The sequence below is a fragment of the Megalobrama amblycephala genome, linkage group LG18 (genome assembly GCF_018812025.1).
Source record: "Megalobrama amblycephala isolate DHTTF-2021 linkage group LG18, ASM1881202v1, whole genome shotgun sequence".
In the NCBI taxonomy this organism is placed as follows: domain Eukaryota; kingdom Metazoa; phylum Chordata; class Actinopteri; order Cypriniformes; family Xenocyprididae; genus Megalobrama; species Megalobrama amblycephala.
In genome coordinates this window covers 19,861,328-19,866,882 of record NC_063061.1, presented here as the reverse complement: position 1 = coordinate 19,866,882, position 5,555 = coordinate 19,861,328, and the positions used below count along the sequence as shown (strand labels likewise).

General features: G+C 36.8%; 1 protein-coding gene across 1 annotated transcript; it reads left to right on the top strand.

The window, feature by feature from the left end:
• The first annotated feature begins 3,473 nt into the window (after positions 1-3,473).
• Positions 3,474-5,310, top strand: LOC125252784 (putative olfactory receptor 52P1). Its single transcript, XM_048166354.1, has 2 exons — positions 3,474-3,498; positions 3,588-5,310. Exons 1-2 carry the CDS (start codon positions 3,491-3,493, stop codon positions 4,531-4,533), a joined length of 954 nt encoding a protein of 317 aa, XP_048022311.1. The 5' UTR covers positions 3,474-3,490; the 3' UTR covers positions 4,534-5,310.
• Positions 5,311-5,555: the final 245 nt, after the last annotated feature.

Sequence of the window (5,555 nt, the reverse complement as noted above, 5' to 3'; positions counted from 1 at the left end):
TGCCCTGTCAGGGCCCTTGAGGTATACATGAGAAAAACCTCTCAGTGGAGAAATCCAGTGAACTGCTGGTATGCTTCAGGCCCCCTAATAAGGGCTGCCCAGCTACCAAACCTACTATAAGCAGGTGGATTGTAGAGGCTATTTCTGTGGCATATGTGGTGCACAGTCTGCCTTCACCTCTGCCCCTCAAAGCACATTCCACACAAAATATGGCATCTTCTACAGCTCTGTTGTCAGGGGCTTCCCTTCCAAGACATTTGTGATGCTGCGGGATGGTCCCTTCCAGACACCTTCATCAGTTTCTCTAGCCTAGACCTGCTGGCCATGCCAGGATCTCAGGTACTCATGTCCTGAGCTGTGCCTTAATTGCTTCACACCAGGAAAGGCATTCTGTCAGCATGGCAGCGTGGGTATATCGTTTCTCAACGTGTCGTTATGACAACGCAACGTGAGTTCCCTCGAAAGGGAACATCTCAGGTTACACATATAACCATGGTTCCATGAGAAGTGAACGAGACGCTGTGTCCCCATTCTTCCTGCATTCATTTCGTTTTTTATTTTAATATATTTGCAAAGATTTCAAACAAACTTCTTTAACGTTGTCATTATGGGGTATTGTTTGTAGAATTTTGAGGAAAATAATGAATTTAATCCATTTTGGAATAAGGCTGTAACATAAAATGTGGAAAAAGTGAAGAGCTGTGAATACTTTCCGGATGCACTGTAATATATATTCTTAAGATTTGTTTTAATAAAATAAAATACATTGATGGAAACACACTCATATGCAATATGGCAAATGAAAAAAAAAGGAAAAAAAACAAACAAAACCCACACCTTATACCAACCTCTTATGACCGAGATGGGTCCACGCATTACGAAGAGCCATCTGTCTCTCGCTTTTAATTATTTTCTTTTCTTTAGTGCTCTATGCTATTACCGAATCTTAACCAACCAATAAGCTTTATTTTTTTGTAGTGAACTATGGAACATTTGTAAACATAACCATTAAAGGGTTATTTGTATTGCAAAGTTAAGGCACATAACAAATAATGACATACATGGGACCTGCGCTGAAGTGTGGATAAAATATCAAAGGAATGATTCTGTGCTTATGAATCCCCTTGTCTCGCAATTTCTTTCACACGTCATCAGCATAGACTGTAAAAAAAAGATGGACGACGCACCTTCACTCTCTTCCATTGTAGTAACTGAAGCCGCCAGTGTGCCAATATGGTGTTGACATCTTGAGTCTCAAATCTGCTCATAGTGAACTTGGAGCCCGAGTCTATGCAGTAGTGAGCACAAACTGGAGCCGCGATATCAAGGTCTAGCCCACACTCAGAACAGCTCATTATGTCGGTGTGAAATAAACAGTTATGGAAATGTAGAAATTAAAATTAAAGCTCCAGTCTCCTCACGAAGATCCAGAATAAAGTCAGTTGGCACTTCATTGACTACTTCACTCAGAGAAGCTGTCAATATCAGCTGTCAGTCATGACGTCTCACCCCTGTTTTAATAGCATCAAATAACTAAAACCAAACATATTTGGTTTTCAATAATTTTAGTCAATAATTTTATCCCTTAAAACTCATCTTGCCTTAAAATACCTTGAATGTAACTCTACACCCTTGCCTGATTTAATACACACGGATCTATGGATATGCTAATTAGCCCCGCCTCCACTTACTCGCACAAGCTCAGACAAGAACCACTTAGTCAACTAACTGAGGTAAATGCTGCACAGTGGTATCGCTTTTTACAACGTCGGACTCATAACGTAATTAATATGATTGCCGTTTTGATTGACTATGTTATCAAACAGCTAATAATGTGTTGCTAATGTTACACAAACCATGTTCACATTCACGAGTCAGACAGCCTTTTGATCCTTAGACACGCTCTGAACAACTCAGAACTTCAGCGGAGAAAGTTATATAGTTTATCATAACATCGTAATATACATCATACACCCACCATATTGCTAAATCTACCCGATTTTTCATATACACAAAAAAAATATACCGGGATAACCTTCTTTTGAGACTCCCTTGCACGGTCAGTTAATGATATGCTAAAGCCCACTGGCACATTGACATGATTGGTTACAAGGTAGTGTGTGACATCAGAAACATCAACGATTTCAAACTATAAGAAAAAATAAAATAAAATAAAAATCCAAAATTAAGCAATCTGTCTTTAGATCACTGAGAGCCAAAAAGACCCAAAAACCTCTTAACATCTCGCCATAACCTGAAGTCAATAGCAATACTTTTTATCAGCATCTTGATAAGCCTTACTCTGAGGCTCAACCATTGCAAAACTTTCATGTGAAATCCTTCTGACAACGCATCTTTGTTCAAGCTATCTTATGAGGATGTGACTACTAATAACTTGTATGGGCTGATATACAAAGTATTGCTATTTGGTTCTTTATGGGAAGTATTGCGATTAGATACATACATTAAAATAACCACTTTTTGCTTAACCAAGAGTAAAACTTTGAACAGCCATGCACTGAAAACCTGCAGTAGCACTCACCTGGCTCTATATAATTTGCTCATCAATGGGATAATTGTTTATATAGCACTACACTACTTTCCTGCCTATTCAGATCATAGGAAACTGGCTTCCCTGCTGTTTCATTTCATTCATATCAAGTATTTTGAATCCTATCATTTAGTGGAAAATACTGGGTTAAAAATAACCCAATTTAGGTTGACAGAACACATGTTGGGGTAATTTTACCCAGCAAATTGAGTTGTTTATTTAACTCCGCATAATGGGTTGATTTGTATTAATTCATTTTTCCAATACTAGCTTTTTTAAACTTCATAGATTAATCAGTGCTTAAATTCTCTAAACTTTTGTAAAATGCTGTTTATACAGTTTTTAATATGTAGGCTATACAATATTGCCTACATTCAAACACATTTAACAAACATTAGAAGTGAAAATTTAACATAATATAGGTAATATAGACCAGTCTCTATTATCCTGTTTACAGTAACTGTCCTGGTTCTCTTGCTGGAGCTGGAATTGTGGGCGGGGGACCTGCTCCGAGGACACATTTAAAATCCAAAGTATTTAGATTTAGTATCTTTATGAATAAAAGCATTCATTTTATGCAAGGCATCAGGCAATTCCATCATGCAAAAAGACCAATGTTACATTCTTTAGGTGACTCAAACCATGTTCCTGTATGGTGCTTTGCATAAAATTAAATGAACCTCCATGATAGGGGATTAGGGGAGAACCAGTCAGCCACAATGCATAGTCAACGTATTGGACAAGAGAGCAACTAATATCTCCCATGGGAAAGGTGATCATCCAGCCTGCCTTTTCCTATGTAATCTTCAGAAAACTATCTGGACCAGCAATCCACCAATCACAGCAAATATTGTTTTCCCTCTTGGGATGGCAACATAAAACTTGACACACATTTAAACTGACCAAGCAAACTAATCTTTATTCAGAGACAAGCATATTATGCTCTTGTAAGGTGTAATATTTTGTATTATATATTATATCTGTTAGATTTAATAGTTTCATCTTATTATATATTTTATCTGCATGTTTTGTTTAGATCACAGATGGACAACCTGACATTCAAATACAGTGTGCTACTGATGGAGGAACTGCAAGTAACACCTCAGTCAAGCTTTGCTGCATTTATCCTTCTTTTGATGATTTACATATTTATAATAATATCTAACATTGGGATAATGATTCAGATCTCAACAGAAAAAAGTTTACACCAGCCTATGTATGTTCTTCTCTGCAACTTGACACTGAATGATGTATTGGGGACAACTGCTCTTGTGCCACGTTTGTTGAAGGATTTTTTAACAAACCCTTCTGAGCGCTACATCACATATGTGGAGTGTGTTATTCAAGCTTATTTTTTACATTTGAATGGTACAGCATCTCACGCTGTGATAATAATCATGGCCTTTGATAGGTATGTGGCCATATGCAATCCACTGCGATACCCAACTATAATGAGCAATAATATGGTGGTTAAACTGTCAGCAGGAGCCTGGGGTGCTGCAGTAGTGATGGTGGGAATTCTGATCGGCCTCAGTGTGCGTCTGTCTCACTGCAGATCTGTGATTCAAAACCCCTTTTGTGACAATGCTTCAATATTTAAACTGTCCTGTGAAAATACAGTGATTAATAATGTATATGGATTAACTTTTACTGTGGTTTTATTTTCCTCCTCAATAGGTAGTGTGGCATTAACATACCTCAAAATAGCGATGATCTGCTTTAAAAGCAAAAACAAATCAACCAACAGTAAAGCCATTAAAACCTGCAGCACTCACTTGACTGTTTATATAATCATGCTGGTCTCTGGATCTGTTTCGATTTTTCTCCATCGTTTCCCTGTATATGCTGAAATTAGGAAAACATCTGTTACAATGTTCCATGTTATTCCACCAGTCTTGAATCCTATAATATATGGTTTACAAACAAAGGAAATTAGACAACGGCTCTTTAAGTTTTTTAGAAATAAAGTTATTACAAAGTGATTTCATTTATTTATTCATGTCCACAAAAGAACTCTACTCCACAGTTAGCATGTATGGTAAATATATTTCAACAGAAAAACAAAGAAAAGAAAAAAAAAAATACTGTAATTCACATACAGATGTTATCACATAAGCAGCAGATAATGTAAGCTTGGATTATGTATTAGAGAAGAGGCATTAATGAGAGTTGATGAGAGTGACCATGTGGTCATTGGCAAAGTTTTGAGTTTTAATAAAGGCTAAAAAGATTTAACAGGTCATCATAATTTAATTACACCATCCTTTTTGTCTTTTCATTTGGTTTAATAATAATAATAATAAACTCCACAATTAAGCAATATCAACCAAGAAACAGTTCGGATGTGCAAATATGTTTACACAGAACACAAAGGAATTCTAAATGTTGCTGAATCATTAAAAAACATGCTTAAGAGAAAAAAAGCTAAATAAATCAAGGTAACATTGATAGGCAGAAGTTCTAAAGGCAGCTTTTATTTAATTTACTTACCATTAATACTTACTAAAACTGGTGCATGGAAGAACAACCAGTAAACCATTGAATAGGACATGTAGATTGGAAAAGTTTTTGGGGCAGACCTGACCTGTTGAAAAGAGATGGTATTCATCCCTCTTGGGATGGTGCTGCTTTTCACTCTAGTAATATGGCACATAGTCTTGGAACTGAAACATGACAAACTGGGGCCCAAGTCAGGAAGCAGACAGACTGGCTAAACCAACTGTCTGCTAGCTGCCTCACGTTACAGAAGTCAGATAATTCCCAACACATAGAAATTCTTACACCTAGATATTATCACATAGAGACTGTGTCTGTTCCCTGAATTAGTAAAAACAAAAAACTTCCAAACGCATTTAATAGTAAAATTTTAATTTATGTTCAACAAATAAAAAAATAGAGATAATAATGATAATGTAATGCCACGCCAGCAGAGGGAGCCCTCTCCCGAGTACTGACTGTATGCCACTCCCTCTGCTTCACTGGTTACTTCCTGTTTGGTGGACAT